Genomic DNA, 14,400 nt, shown 5'->3' with positions numbered 1-14,400 from the left:
AAAACAATTTTATTAAAAACCAATAAGATGAATCCCTGCAGTCACGAAAGCTTTAAATCCAAATATCACGATGTTTCGATCTCAACACAAGTGAAGGCAATTGCTTGTGTTGAGATCGAAACGTGATATTTTTTTAATTTTTCTATCTACGTGGCTTTAGCGAAAGACCCATAGAATTTAAAAACATATTTTTATTAGAAACATAATTTCTCATTAAGGTCTTCATCCGCTTGACGAAGGCTGCTTGTGTTGCGATCGAAAAACGTGGGTTTTTTTGCTTTTATTATTGATCAAATTTTATTATTTTCTATTTACATGACTTTACCGAAATAACCATAAATACAATTTCTCATATTCTTGGTTCTTTCGGTAAAGTCACGTAGAAGGAAAATAATAAAATAATAAAAAGAAAACAATAAAATTCTCACGTTTCGATTGCAACACAAGCAATGATCATCAGGTGTGAAAACCACAGCAAGAAACGTTAAGAAAAAACCGCCACCGTTCGAAACGTCGTGAGAATTGTATTGGTTTTATTATTTTATTATTTCCCTTCCACGTGACTTTACCGAAAGAACCAAGAGTATGAATCCCTGCAGTCACGAAAGCTTTAAATCATAATTTATCACCTCCATCTGCTTGGTGCAACGCCCCCTAGTGGACAAACCGTGCATGTCTGTGTCCCTTCTCTAAACCACGTGCACTTCCAGCCCTACACTTAGAACACTCACAAGACAATCTCTCTCTACTCTCTCTCTCAATCACCGGGGATTCCACAGCCCCGTGTGAGCCAAGGGGGGTTCCTGCATCGGACACCGTGTCAACTCATATACGGTGCACCAACCACTTATTTTGTACAGGGAACTTGAGTTTTCAGGTCCATACGGCGTAACAGCTGTTAACAAGACGGGCAAAAAAACAATAGTCTTTTTCGATTTAAAGCTTTCGTGACTGCAGGGATTCATCTTCTTGGTTCTTTCGGTAAAGTCACGTAGAAGGGAAGTAATAAAATAATAAAAATAAAACATAATAAAATTATTCTCACGACGTGTCGGCCACAACGCTGAGGACGGCTGCTTGCGTTGTGGCCGAAACGTCGTGAGAATTATTTTATTATGTTTTATTATTTTATTACTTCCCTTCTACGTGACTTTACCGAAAGAACCAAGAAGAAAAAAACAACTGTCTATTTGTTTGTGTTTCTCTCCCTTGTGATGGCAAGGTCTGAATTGGTCTGTAATAAGGTAGGACACTGATAAGGGGTTGATGGGTATGTGCATATCAGGAGCTCACATTAAGGGACCCCCCCCCCCCCCCATGTGACTCCTGGTGGGGGGTGGGGGCTCGGCCACGTGGCGCGCCCCCTGCCCCCGTCACGTGGTGCAGACGAGCGCCTAAGGCGGCCATGTTGGTAAGGGAAAACGACGGTGGTACAGTATTGTACTGTATAGGTTGGTTTAACTCTAATTAATTCACCCCGAACATGTTTTTTTGTTAGTTTTCACACTCGCATATTCATTTCTGAAAAATAATGTGTTTTTTTTAATCCTTTCTGGGAAAGAAAAAAAAAGTTGTGTTAAAGATGTTCAAACACCAAAAAGATACCTTTTGCAAGGAATCGTGTCTGTATTAACCACACGAACAGTACCTATGGTGAACATGCAAACAAACACGCTCTGATAATAATGTTACGCGTTGGCTTTGAAACTAAATTGGCCTACACCAGAGGACAGTAGCAGCCTTTTTTATGGCCTAGTCTCACCAAGTGCCAGACCAGAGAAACACCGCCAAAAGGGGGACAACATTGTTGTCTACATCAACGTTAAAGACGACGTTTCGCTCAAACTTCTGTGAGCTTCGTCAGGAAAGTTCGAACTTTTAACTCGAAACTCGCCGCCGATGTCCCTACGTAAGATGGCTGCCGCCCTTTAACCCCCACCGATTCGATTTTCCGGCAACTTTCTCAGCGCGAAGTAAGAGGAATCGATTCCGTCAACTCGTTCTGAATCACCCCCGAGCACAGCAGCGGGCGACATAACCGCGCCGCGTGCGATAATCAGTGCAAATAAAAGCCCCGTTGCAATGCTCGCTCGCTTTTTATTTGTAATAATAGCGACGCGCGTGTCGAATTTGCAGTGGCGCGCAGGAATCGATTCTTTGCTGCCCGCGGAATCGTTATCGATTCTCCACCCACATGGCCGCCCCCACGTGCACCGTGCCACGGGTTTCGGGTCTCTCACTTTAGCCGAGGTGGTTGTGGCTGTTGTCGTTGTTGTTGTGGTTGTTGTTGTGGTTGTAGCCGTGGCTGACTGTGCTTGTTGTGGCCGTGGATGCGACTGCTTGTTAAGCTGCCGCTCGGCTGTGCGCGTAACGTGTTGTGGTGTGTAGCTGCCCCCCTGTGTGTGTCTGTAGCTGAGAGCGCCTGCAAGTCGGTGCAGCTGCGTGTGTTGTGGCTCGCCTCTTGCTACGCTTGCACCTCCCCACCCCCCCTACTGCTCGCTATGGGCAAGAGCCGGCAGCCGCGTCGCTTCAGGCGGCCTCACCACCCTCTCTGCGGCCCCGCGGGGCTGAGCACGGAGCCCGAGGCGGAGGAGGAGTGCGAGGAGGAAAACTGCCCAGTCGAGACTCTGCTGGAGACGGTGAGGCCGGCGGCGCGGGGTGGAGGTGTGCGTGGGGTGAGGTGGAGTGTGTGGGGTATGGTGGAGTGTGTGGGGTATGGTGGAGTGTGTGGGGCATGGTGGAGTGTGTGGGGTATGGTGGAGTGTGTGTGGGGTGAGGTGCGAGTGGGGCACGGTGGAGGTGCGAGTGGGGCACGGTGGAGGTGCGAGTGGGGCACGGTGGAGGTGCGCGTGGGGCACGGTGGAGGTGCGAGTGGGGCACGGTGGAGGTGCGAGTGGGGCACGGTGGAGGTGCGAGTGGGGCGCGGTGGAGGTGCGAGTGGGGCACGGTGGAGGTGCGAGTGGGGCACGGTGGAGGTGCGAGTGGGGCACGGTGGAGGTGCGAGTGGGGCGCGGTGGAGGTGCGGTGGGACGGTGGAGGGCGAGGGGCACGGTGGAGGTGCGAGTGGGGCACGGTGGAGGTGCGAGTGGGGCACGGTGGAGGTGCGAGTGGGGCACGGTGGAGGTGCGAGTGGCACGGTGGAGGTGCGAGTGGGGCACGGTGGAGGTGCGAGTGGGGCACGGTGGAGGTGCGAGTGGGGCACGGTGGAGGTGCGAGTGGGGCACGGTGGAGGTGCGAGTGGGGCACGGTGGAGGTGCGAGTGGGGCACGGTGGAGGTGCGAGTGGGGCACGGTGGAGGTGCGAGTGGGGCGCGGTGGAGGTGCGAGTGGGGCACGGTGGAGGTGCGAGTGGGGCACGGTGGAGGTGCGAGTGGGGCACGGTGGAGGTGCGAGTGGGGCACGGTGGAGGTGCGAGTGGGGCACGGTGGAGGTGCGAGTGGGGTACGGTGAGTGGGGGGCACGGTGGAGGTGCGAGTGGGGCACGGTGGAGGTGCGAGTGGGGCACGGTGGAGGTGCGAGTGGGGCACGGTGGAGGTGCGAGTGGGGCACGGTGGAGGTGCGAGTGGGGCACGGTGGAGGTGCGTGTGGGGCACGGTGGAGGTGCGAGTGGGGCACGGTGGAGGTGCGAGTGGGGCACGGTGGAGGTGCGAGTGGGGCACGGTGGAGGTGCGAGTGGGGCACGGTGGAGGTGCGAGTGGGGCACGGTGGAGGTGCGAGTGGGGCACGGTGGAGGTGCGAGTGGGGCACGGTGGAGGTGCGAGTGGGGCACGGTGGAGGTGCGAGTGGGGCACGGTGGAGGTGCGAGTGGGGCACGGTGGAGGTGCGAGTGGGGCACGGTGGAGGTGCGAGTGGGGGCACGGTGGAGGTGCGAGTGGGGCACGGTGGAGGTGCGAGTGGGGCACGGTGGAGGTGCGAGTGGGGCACGGTGGAGGTGCGAGTGGGGCACGGTGGAGGTGCGAGTGGGGCACGGTGGAGGTGCGAGTGGGGCACGGTGGAGGTGCGAGTGGGGCACGGTGGAGGTGCGAGTGGGGCACGGTGGAGGTGCGAGTGGGGCACGGTGGAGGTGCGAGTGGGGCACGGTGGAGGTGCGAGTGGGGCACGGTGGAGGTGCGAGTGGGGCACGGTGGAGGTGCGAGTGGGGCACGGTGGAGGTGCGAGTGGGGCACGGTGGAGGTGCGAGTGGGGCACGGTGGAGGTGCGAGTGGAGGTGCGAGTGGGGCACGGTGGAGGTGCGAGTGGGGCACGGTGGAGGTGCGAGTGGGGCACGGTGGAGGTGCGAGTGGGGCACGGTGGAGGTGCGAGTGGGGCACGGTGGAGGTGCGAGTGGGGCACGGTGGAGGTGCGAGTGGGCACGGTGGAGGTGCGAGTGGGGCACGGTGGAGGTGCGAGTGGGGCACGGTGGAGGTGCGAGTGGGGCACGGTGGAGGTGCGAGTGGGGCACGGTGGAGGTGCGAGTGGGGCACGGTGGAGGTGCGAGTGGGGCACGGTGGAGGTGCGAGTGGGGCACGGTGGAGGTGCGAGTGGGGCACGGTGGAGGTGCGAGTGGGGCACGGTGGAGGTGCGAGTGGGGCACGGTGGAGGTGCGAGTGGGGCACGGTGGAGGTGCGAGTGGGGCACGGTGGAGGTGCGAGTGGGGCACGGTGGAGGTGCGCGTGGGGCACGGTGGAGGTGCGCGTGGGGCACGGTGGAGGTGCGAGTGGGGCACGGTGGAGGTGCGAGTGGGGCACGGTGGAGGTGCGAGTGGGGCACGGTGGAGGTGCGAGTGGGGCACGGTGGAGGTGCGCGTGGGGCACGGTGGAGGTGCGAGTGGGGCACGGTGGAGGTGCGAGTGGGGCACGGTGGAGGTGCGAGTGGGGCACGGTGGAGGTGCGAGTGGGGCACGGTGGAGGTGCGAGTGGGGCACGGTGGAGGTGCGAGTGGGGCACGGTGGAGGTGCGAGTGGGCACGGTGGAGGTGCGAGTGGGGCACGGTGGAGGTGCGAGTGGGGCACGGTGGAGGTGCGAGTGGGGCACGGTGGAGGTGCGAGTGGGGCACGGTGGAGGTGCGAGTGGGCACGGTGGAGGTGCGAGTGGGGCACGGTGGAGGTGCGAGTGGGGCACGGTGGAGGTGCGAGTGGGGCACGGTGGAGGTGCCGAGTGGGGCACGGTGGAGGTGCGAGTGGGGCACGTGGAGGTGCGAGTGGGGCACGGTGGAGGTGCGAGGCGAGTGGGGCACGGTGGAGGTGCGAGTGGGGCACGGTGGAGGTGCGAGTGGGGCACGGTGGAGGTGCGAGTGGGGCACGGTGGAGGTGCGAGTGGGGGCACGGTGGAGGTGCGAGTGGGGCCCGGGAGGTGCGAGTGGGGCACGGTGGAGGTGGAGTGGGGCACGGTGGAGGTGCGAGTGGGGCACGGTGGAGGTGCGAGTGGGGCACGGTGGAGGTGCGAGTGGGGCACGGTGGAGGTGCGAGTGGGGCACGGTGGAGGTGTGCATATTCAGACCCTCATCTCTAAACCAGATCCTACATGCACGATAGCCTTTTACGCAGACTGTCCCCAGACCTTGTGCCATGTTGTTTACTCCTATACACTACTTTACCCTGCCCCCTACTCGCTTGATCCTCGCCCTCACCCCGTGCCCCCCCCACATGCGCGTGAGTTTATGCGTGTGCATGTGTGTGCATGTGTGTGCGTGAGTGTATGCGTGCGAGTGTATGCGTGTGTGTGCGTGCGTGTGTGTGCGCACAGCTGCGGTTAGTGCGCTGCGCTTCAAACCCGGCGACCCGAGTTCGATTCCCGCTCACGGCCAACACCAGTGACGAATATATCTGAACAGGTCACGGGCCTCCGCTATGTCGACTCGGCCTCAAATGAGGACCTGGTGCCATACGCAAACATCGCCACTGGGGAGACAAAGGCGGCCGGGCGTGGTGCCGGCCAACCCACCCCCTCGCGGAGTTTACGGTTAAACACGCTACGCGCGTGATCTTTGTCTTTGCACAGCTGCAGTCGGGCTCTGCGGACGCGCGTGAGTGCGCGTGCGCCAGCCTCTCCCGCCTGGCCCTGGGCGCCCGCACGGTGCCCGCCCTGCTCGGCCGTGGCGCCGTGCGCCTCCTGGGGCCGCTGCTGCTCGACCCAGCGGCCTCCGTGCGCGAGACGGCGGCCGGAGCTCTCAGGTGATGGCGGCGGTGGTGGTGGTTGCAGCGGCGGCGGTGACGCTACCCCAATACGAACATCATCGTCACCATCATCGTCGCCATCATCGTCACCATCATCGTCACAATCATCATCACCATCATCGTCACCATCATCGTCACAATCATCGTCACCATCATCGTCTTCATCATCGTCACCATCATCGTCGCCATCATCGTCACCATCATCGTCTTCATCATCGTCACCATCATCGTCACCATCATCGTCACCATCATCGTCACAATCATCGTCACCATCATCGTCACAATCATCGTCACCATCATCGTCACCATCATCGTCGCCATCATCGTCACAATCATCGTCTTCATCATCGTCACCATCATCGTCACAATCATCGTCACAATCATCGTCACCATCATCGTTGTCTCTCTGTGCGGCACACCTCGAGTGTGGTAGGGATATCCCAGCCACCTCTACGTGGTGCAAGGCAGAACCCGGCACCGGCCGACGAGTGGGCATTAGCCTGGCCGTAGCGGGGGCTATGCCTCCATCACGATTCCTCCACCACGATGCCGACCGCCGCTAATTTGACCCCTCTCTCCGCCGTTGCCTGCCGCGAGCAGGAACATGAGCGTGGCGGGCGGGCCGGACGCGTGCGAGGACATGGTCGCCAGCGACATCATGACGCCGCTCGTCGCGCTGCTCAGAGAGGCAAGGACCCGCGGCACCCCCCTCCCTGCTGTGTGTGAACCCTGTGACCCCCGTGACCCTGCCGTGACCCCTGTGTCTCTGCCGTGACCTCCGTGTCTCTGCCGTGACCCCCGTGTCTTTGCCGTGACCCCCGTGTCTTTGCCGTGACCCTGCCGTGACCCCCGTGACCCTGCCGTGACCCTGCCGTGACCCCCGTGTCACTTCCGCGACCTCCGCTGTCGCTCCCGGTAATACGACCTCTGCCGGTGCGTTGTCGTCCTGCGGTGATCACCTCCGGTGTTTTTGGTTCCCCGCCGGCGCGCAGTGCGCCGCCTTCCTGGACTCTGCCGGGGACGCGCAGCCCAAGGGGAGGGGCGCCGGTGGCGGCGGCGGTGGCGGTGGCGCCGGTCTGCCCGGAGACGTCGCCGTGGAGGCCGTCCACCTCCTGCTCAACCTGTGGTGAGTGCCCGGGGCGTGTGTGGCGACGGTGTGGTGTGTATGGTGAGGGAGTGGTGAGGGTGTGGTGAGGGTGTGGTGAGGGTGTGGTGAGGGCCCGGGGCGTATGTGGTGAGGGTGTGGTGTGTATGGTGAGGGTGTGGTGAGGGTGTGGTGAGGGTGTGGTGAGGGCCCGGGGCGTGTGTGGCGAGGGCCTGGGGCGTGTGTGGTGAGGGTGTGGTGTGTGTGGTGAGGGTGTGGTGCGTGCGGTGAGGGTGTGGTGCGTGCGGTGAGGGTGTGGTGCGTGCGGTGAGGGTGTGATGCGTGTGGTGAGGGTGTGGTGCGTGCGGTGAGGGTATTGTGCGTGCGGTGAGGGTGTGGTGTGTATGGTGAGGGTGTGGTGTGTATGGTGAGGGTGTGGTGTGTGTGGTGAGGGTGTGGTGTGTGTGGTGAGGGTGTGGTGTGTGTGGTGAGGGTGTGGTGTGTGCGGTGAGGGTGTGGTGTGTGCGGTGAGGGTGTGGTGTGTATGGTGAGGGTGTGGTGTGTGTGGTGAGGGTGTGGTGTGTGTGGTGAGGGTATTGTGCGTGCGGTGAGGGTGTGGTGCATGCGGTGAGTGTGTGATGAGGGTGTGGTGTGTGTGGTGAGGGTGTGGTGCGTGTAGTGCGTACGTGACGTGTGGGGTGTGTGTTTTGTGTATACATGGTGTGTGCATGTGTGTGCCATGTGCACATCTTGTGTGTGTGTGGTGTGCGAGTGATTTGTGTGTACACTGTACAGCGCGTGTACTATGTCTGTATACACACTGTTTCTACACTGTGCACAGTCTGTACCATGTGTACACTGTGTGTGTACGATATGTGTGTGTGTAGACTGTGTGTAGACCACGTGTCTGTGCACACAGTGCGTGCAGTGTGTGTGTACACGGTGTGTGCAGTGTGTGTGTACGATGTGTGTATGTAGACTGTGCGTGTGCACCGTGTGTGTGTGTACGATGTGTGTATGTAGACTGTGCGTGTGCACTGTGTGTGTGTGTACGATGTGTGTGCGTAGACTGTGTGTGTACACCGTGTGTGTGTGTACGACATGTGTGTGTGTGTGTACGATGTGCGTGCAGTGTGTGTGTACACCATGTGTGTGTACACCGTGTGTGTGTACACCGTGTGTGTGTACGACGTGTGTGCGTTTACACCATGTGTGTGTACACAGTGTGTGTGTGTGTGTACACCATGTGTGTGTACACCATGTGTGTGTACACCGTGTGTGTGTACACCGTGTGTGTGTACACCGTGTGTGTGTACACCATGTGTGTGTACACAGTGTGTGTGTGTGTACACCATGTGTGTGTACACCGTGTGTGTGTACACCATGTGTGTGTACACAGTGTGTGTGTGTGTACACCATGTGTGTGTACACCATGTGTGTGTACACCATGTGTGTGTACACCATGTGTGTGTACACCGTGTGTGTGTACACCGTGTGTGTGTACACCATGTGTGTGTGTACGACGTGTGTGCGTTTACACCGTGTGTGTGTACACAGTGTGTGTGTGTGTACACCATGTGTGTGTACACAGTGTGTGTGTGTACACCATGTGTGTGTACACCATGTGTGTGTACACCGTGTGTGTGTACACCATGTGTGTGTACACCGTGTGTGTGTACACCGTGTGTGTGTACACCGTGTGTGTGTACACCGTGTGTGTGTACACCGTGTGTGTGTACACCGTGTGTGTGTACACCGTGTGTGTGTACACCGTGTGTGTGTACACCGTGTGTGTGTACACCGTGTGTGCGCGTGTCCTCGGTGCATGCGCTGCGTGCAGCGAGAGCAGCGCTCGTGCCGTCTCCGTGTTCAACAAGGAGGCGCTGCTGCCGCCGCTGCTGCAGTTTGTGAGACGGCACCAGCAGCACCTGCCCCTCGCCATCGCTGCAGGTGCAGCCTTCACGCACACACACGCACACACATACACACACATACACACACGCACGCACACACACGCACACATACACACACACATACACACACACACGCACACAACAACAACAACAACAACCGCCATTCGCCATTAAGTGGCGGTGACGTCACCACGACGCTTGTGCCAGGCCATGTGCACCTTGAGGCCACGTGAAGTGTCGAACGCCCGCTGGCAACAGGTCACGGGGCAGACCCAGGTGCCACGGGTCGACTGACACACACTACAAACACACAGATCCCCCGTATTTCCTTTGACAGGCTGTTCGGGCATGAGTTGTTACCGTGTAGCACCTATTGAAGGCTGGAACGGCACACGAAGGGGGGGGGGGTGACCAGCAACCACGTCCGAGCGCCTTTGCCTCCCTAGTGGCGATGTTTACACATCGCACCAGGTACTCATTTGAAGCTGAGTCGACCTAGGGAAGGCCCAGGACCGGTTCAGATATTCATCGCTGGTGTTATTGGCCCTGAGCGGGAATCGAACTCTGCTTGCCGGGTCCATAGCTTGGCTCGCTAATCGCTCCACTATTGCATTCACACGCACATACGTACACACACACACGTACACACACACGTACACACACACACACATCTCCATGTGGTGGGGATGGCACCATGTATTGGCACCATTAGCGCTTCGGCTGCAAACCGCAGAGCGTATAACTTCACACTGCGCCAAATATACACGAGTGGCTGTGTGGCTGGTGTGGTGGTTGGCTAAGTTGGTGGGTGTGTGAGTGGTTGGGTTGGTTGGTGGGTGGGTGGGTTGGTTTGTGGGTGGATGGATGGGTGAGTGGCTGGCTGTGTGAGTGGCTGGCTGGGTGAGTGGCTGGCTGTGTGAGTGGCTGGGTGAGTGCCTGGCTGGGTGAGTGGCTGGGTGGGTGAGTGGCTGGCTGGGTGAGTGGCTGGCTGGGTGAGTGGCTGGCTGGGTGAGTGGCTGGCTGGGTGAGTGGCTGGCTGGGTGAGTGGCTGGCTGAGTGAGTGGCTGGCTGGGTGAGTGGCTGGCTGGGTGAGTGGCTGGCTGGGTGAGTGGCTGGCTGGGTGAGTGGCTGGCTGGGTGAGTGCCTGGCTGGGTGAGTGGCTGGGTGAGTGGCTGGGTGGGTGAGTGGCTGGGTGAGTGGCTGGGTGGGTGAGTGGCTGGGTGAGTGGCTGGTTGGGTGAGTGGCTGGCTGGGTGAGTGGCTGGCTGGGTGAGTGGCTGGCTGGGTGAGTGGCTGGTTGGGTGAGTGGCTGGTTGGGTGAGTGGCTGGCTGGGTGAGTGGCTGGCTGGGTGAGTGGCTGGCTGGGTGAGTGGCTGGCTGGGTGAGTGGCTGGGTGAGTGGCTGGGTGGGTGAGTGGCTGGGTGAGTGGCTGGCTGGGTGAGTGGCTGGCTGGGTGAGTGGCTGGCTGGGTGAGTGGCTGGCTGGGTGAGTGGCTGGCTGAGTGAGTGGCTGGCTGGGTGAGTGGCTGGCTGGGTGAGTGGCTGGCTGGGTGAGTGGCTGGCTGGGTGAGTGGCTGGCTGGGTGAGTGGCTGGTTGGGTGAGTGGCTGGCTGGGTGAGTGGCTGGCTGGGTGAGTGGCTGCTGGTGAGTGGCTGGCTGGGTGAGTGGCTGGCTGGGTGAGTGGCTGGCTGGGTGAGTGGCTGGCTGGGTGAGTGGCTGGCTGGGTGAGTGGCTGGCTGAGTGAGTGGCTAGCTGGGTGAGTGAGTGGCTGGCTGGGTGAGTGAGTGGCTGGGTGAGTGGCTGGCTGGGTGAGTGGCTGGCTGGGTGAGTGGCTGGCTGGGTGAGTGGCTGGCTGGGTGAGTGGCTGGCTGGGCGAGTGGCTGGCTGGGTGAGTGGCTGGCTGGGTCAGCAATTCGCCAACTCTCACGCAAAACAATTGAATGGCCACATCACAACTGTGTCTCTAATAGTTGCTTTTCACAGCCGCATGAAAGAAAGATTAGCATTAGATGGCTCTGCCGCTGATGGCGCTGGGCGTTGACGGGGGCCCAGTGGTAACGCGCTCGCTGCTTGTTGCAGCGGTCCGCGGTTCGAATGCGGCAGTCCGCCCTGGTTAATACTGCAATGGTTGTGTGGTATTTAACGTAAAAACACACTCGCTATCTGCTTCACAGTGGATGTTCTAGATCCCCATGACATCATTCGATAAGAGGAGGCCATCGTGGTGCAAATTTGGCATATTCGAAAAATAACATGGCAAAATTACTCAATTGGGAGTAGACATAGCAACATCGGTCCCCTGCTGTCAAACTACTGCGGGCAGTGTCTGTGAAACAGTACCTTCCTTCTTGATGTGGGGAGCGGTGGTGTAGCGGTTAGCGCGCTGCGCTATGAACCCGGCGATCCGGGTTCGATTCCCGCTCACGGCCAACACCAGTGACGATTATCTGAACCGGTCCTGGGCCATCCCTAGGTCGACTCGGCCTCAAATGAGTACCCGGTGAGGTGTGTAAACATTGCCACTGGGGAGACAGGCGGTCGGGCGTGGAGCTGGCCACCCACCCCCTCGTGTACAGGTTCCGGCCTTCATAGGTGCTGGCTAGCAGCACTTGCCCCTATAGTCTGTCAAGGCTATACGGGGGATCTTTGTCTTTGTCCTTCTTGATAGCCTTGCATTGTAAGAATGATAGCGCCAATATCAAACATGCTCTGTTAATCATAATGATTATATTATAATTGTTAATTATCGATGGTGGTGGTGCTGATGATGATGGTGCTGATGATGGCGGTGGTGATGGTGGTGGTGTTGATGACGACACTTGTGCTGATGACGACGGTGGTGCTGATGACGGTGGTGCTGATGATGGTGGTGCTGATGGTGGTGGTGCTGATGGTGGTGGTGCTGATGATGACAGTGGTGCTGATGATGGTGGTGGTGCTGATGGTGGTGGTGCTGATGATGACGGTGGTGGTGCTGATGATGACGGTGGTGGTGCTGATGACGACGGTGGTGCTGATGATGGTGGTGGTGCTGATGGTGGTGGTGCTGATGGTGGTGGTGCTGATGGTGGTGGTACTGATGACGACGGTGGTGCTGATGGTGGTGGTGCTGATGATGATGGTGCTGACGGTGGTGGTGCTGATGACGATGGTGCTGATGACGACGGTGGTGGTGCTGATGGTGGTGGTGATGACGACGGTGGTGCTGATGACGACGGTGCTGATGGCGCCCGGGAGTGACCGCCGTTTCCCTGCCGCCCGCCCCGCAGCTCAGTGCCTGCAGACGGTGGCGGAGGACAACGTGGAGCTGGCGGGCAGCCTCACCGCTCCGGCGCTCGCCGCACTGGAGCCGGCGCTGCTGCTGCCTCCCGCTGGCGTGGACAACGACAGCGCCGGCGCCCAGCAGAGCCTGCTGCGGACGCTCGTAGCCGGTGATTGCACGCGCCCTGCACACCCTCACGCTGCACACGCCGCGTACACACTCCCTGCACCCACACCCTGCGTGACCCCAACGCCTGCACATGCACACACCATGTACACGCTACCTGCACTCCCTACACACCCACTCCCTACACACTCACACCCTGCACTCCCTGCACACCCTGCACACTCACACCCTGCACAGCCACTCCCTGCACAGCCACTCCCTGCACACCCACTCCCTACACACTCACACCCTGCACACCCTGCACACCCTGCACACCCTGCACAGTCACACCCTGCACACCCTGCACACCCTGCACACCCACTCCCTGCACTCCCTGCACACCCTGCACACCCTGCACACTCACACCCTGCACACCCTGCACACTCACACCCTGCACACCCTGCACACCCTGCACACTCTGCACACTCACACCCTGCACTCCCTGCACACCCTGCACACTCACACCCTGCACTCCCTGCACACCCTGCACACCCTGCACACCCTGCACACCCACTCCCTACACACCCACACCCTGCACACTCACACCCTGCACACCCACTCCCTACACACCCACACCCTGCACACCCACTCCCTACACACCCACACCCTACACACTCACACCCTGCACACCCACTCCCTACACACCCACACCCTGCACACCCACTCCCTACACACCCACACCCTGCACACCCACTCCCTGCACACCCACTCCCTACACACCCACACCCTGCACACCCACTCCCTACACACCCACACCCTACACACTCACACCCTGCACACCCACTCCCTACACACCCACACCCTACACACTCACACCCTGCACACACCCACTCCCTGCACACCCACTCCCTACACACCCACACCCTGCACACCCACTCCCTACACACCCACACCCTGCACACCCACTCCCTACACACCCACACCCTGCACACCCACTCCCTGCACACCCACTCCCTACACACCCACACCCTGCACACCCACTCCCTACACACCCACACCCTACACACTCACACCCTGCACACCCACTCCCTACACACCCACTCCCTACACACTCACACCCTGCACACCTACACCCTGCACACCCACTCCCTACACACCCACTCCCTACACACCCACACCCTGCACACCCACTCCCTACACACCCACACCCTACACACCCACTCCCTACACACCCACACCCTACACACCCACTCCCTACACACTCACACCCTGCACACCTACACCCTGCACACCCACTCCCTACACACTCACACCCTGCACACCCACTCCCTACACACCCACTCCCTACACACTCACACCCTGCACACCCACTCCCTACACACCCACTCCCTACACACCCACTCCCTACACACCCACTCCCTACACACCCACTCCCTACACACCCACTCCCTACACACCCACTCCCTACACACCCACTCCCTACACACCCACACCCTGCACACCCACTCCCTACACACCCACTCCCTACACACTCACACCCTGCACACCCACTCCCTACACACTCACACCCTGCACACCCACTCCCTACACACCCACTCCCTACACACCCACTCCCTACACACCCACTCCCTACACACCCACTCCCTACACACCCACTCCCTACACACCCACTCCCTACACACCCACTCCCTACACACCCACACCCTGCACACCCACTCCCTACACACCCACTCCCTACACACTCACACCCTGCACACCCACTCCCTACACACCCACTCCCTACACACCCACTCCCTACACACTCACACCCTGCACACCTACACCCTGCACACCCACTCCCTACACACCCACTCCCTACACACTCACACCCTGCACACCTACACCC

General features: G+C 59.8%; 1 protein-coding gene across 1 annotated transcript in view; it reads left to right on the top strand.

Annotated features, from left to right (window-relative positions):
- Window positions 1-2,195: 2,195 nt before the first annotated feature.
- Window positions 2,196-14,400, top strand: part of HEATR3 (HEAT repeat containing 3) — a 23,227-nt gene continuing 11,022 nt past the window's right edge. The window contains exons 1-6 of the mRNA XM_061576058.1: window positions 2,196-2,639; window positions 5,978-6,150; window positions 6,754-6,841; window positions 7,146-7,279; window positions 9,078-9,187; window positions 12,418-12,579. Of these exons, the coding sequence (XP_061432042.1) occupies window positions 2,331-2,639; window positions 5,978-6,150; window positions 6,754-6,841; window positions 7,146-7,279; window positions 9,078-9,187; window positions 12,418-12,579 (976 nt within the window). The 5' untranslated portion in view covers window positions 2,196-2,330. The remainder of the gene's footprint in view (window positions 2,640-5,977; window positions 6,151-6,753; window positions 6,842-7,145; window positions 7,280-9,077; window positions 9,188-12,417; window positions 12,580-14,400) is intronic.

Source organism: Lethenteron reissneri, chromosome 60, assembly GCF_015708825.2.
Source record: "Lethenteron reissneri isolate LAM-NWPU_2019-01 chromosome 60, ASM1570882v1, whole genome shotgun sequence".
Lineage (NCBI taxonomy): Eukaryota > Metazoa > Chordata > Hyperoartia > Petromyzontiformes > Petromyzontidae > Lethenteron > Lethenteron reissneri.
The sequence above is the reverse complement of the archived record's forward strand: the minus strand, read 5'-3'. Positions and strand labels throughout refer to the sequence as shown.